This window comes from Salvelinus sp. IW2-2015, linkage group LG33 (genome assembly GCF_002910315.2).
Source record: "Salvelinus sp. IW2-2015 linkage group LG33, ASM291031v2, whole genome shotgun sequence".
Lineage (NCBI taxonomy): Eukaryota > Metazoa > Chordata > Actinopteri > Salmoniformes > Salmonidae > Salvelinus > Salvelinus sp. IW2-2015.
Genome location: NC_036872.1, coordinates 24057211 through 24058255, shown reverse-complemented (window position 1 = coordinate 24058255; position 1045 = coordinate 24057211). Strand labels below are relative to the sequence as shown.

The following is a 1045-nucleotide window of genomic DNA, read 5'->3' as shown; positions in this document are numbered from 1 at the left end:
AAAAACAATTTTTTTGTCCATTAAAATAACATCAAATTGATCAGAATTACAGTGTAGGCATTGTTAATGTTGTAAATGACTATTGTAGCTGGAAACGGCCTTTTAAAATGATAAACTTGGATTAGCTAACAGAACATGTCATTGGAACACAGGAGTGATGGTTGCTGATAATGGGTCTCTGTACGCCTATGTAGATATTCCATTACAAAATCAGCCGTTTCCAGCTACAATAGTCATTTACAACATTAAGAATGTCTACACTGTATTTCTGATTAATTTGATGTTTTTTTAATGGACAAAAAAAATCATTTTCTTTCAAAAACAAGGACATTTCTAAGTGACCCCAAACTTTTGAACGGTAGTGTATATAAAGTGTAATATTGGGATGCAAACTCAAAATGTAATACATTTCAACTCTATATCTGACATGGTACAGGTGTCTTCTTTTTTAAAGCCCATAACAATGTGTGTGAGGTGTATACTTTTGTTTCATAGTAGATTTTATTAAGAGTACAAAGAATCAATCTGTGTTACCCTGATTTAGCCCAGAGCAGTAAAATGTTAACCTGTCTCCACCCCTTCATCTACACTGAATTAAGTGGATTTAACAGGTAAGGTATCATAACTTTCACCTGGATTCACCTGGTCAGTCTATGTCATGGAAAGAACAGGTGTTCCTAATATTTTGTACACTTAGTGTATAGTCAATATATAGCCAACCAATCCATGCTGAGCTGCAGTCTGGGGCAGTCATAAACATATACTATGACTGTTGTCTAGTCCTGATATATTCCAGTTGTGACCCCTGTGCAGTACAGTACCTATGTATCCAGTAGCATACCTATCCCTGTAGCTCTCTGCTCCTGGTATTTGTCCATGTCTATGTGCAGGCTGGTAGAGAAGAAGTCTAGTTTGGCCGTCAGCCTCTGGTTCATAGACACCATCTCATTCTTCTGCTTCGACAGGGAGCTGTTGTGTCTCAGCAAACTCATGCTGATAGAAAGAGAGAGAGAGAGAGAGAGAGAGAGAGAGGGAGAGAGAGAGA

The 1045-nt window shown here is 37.7% G+C and overlaps 1 protein-coding gene across 1 annotated transcript in view; it reads right to left on the bottom strand.

Moving 5' to 3' along the window:
* Positions 1 to 1045, bottom strand: part of ikbkb (inhibitor of nuclear factor kappa B kinase subunit beta) — a 27170-nt gene that overhangs the window by 2774 nt on the left and 23351 nt on the right. The window contains 1 exon segment of the mRNA XM_070436901.1: positions 842 to 993. Within this exon segment, the coding sequence (XP_070293002.1) occupies positions 842 to 993 (152 nt within the window).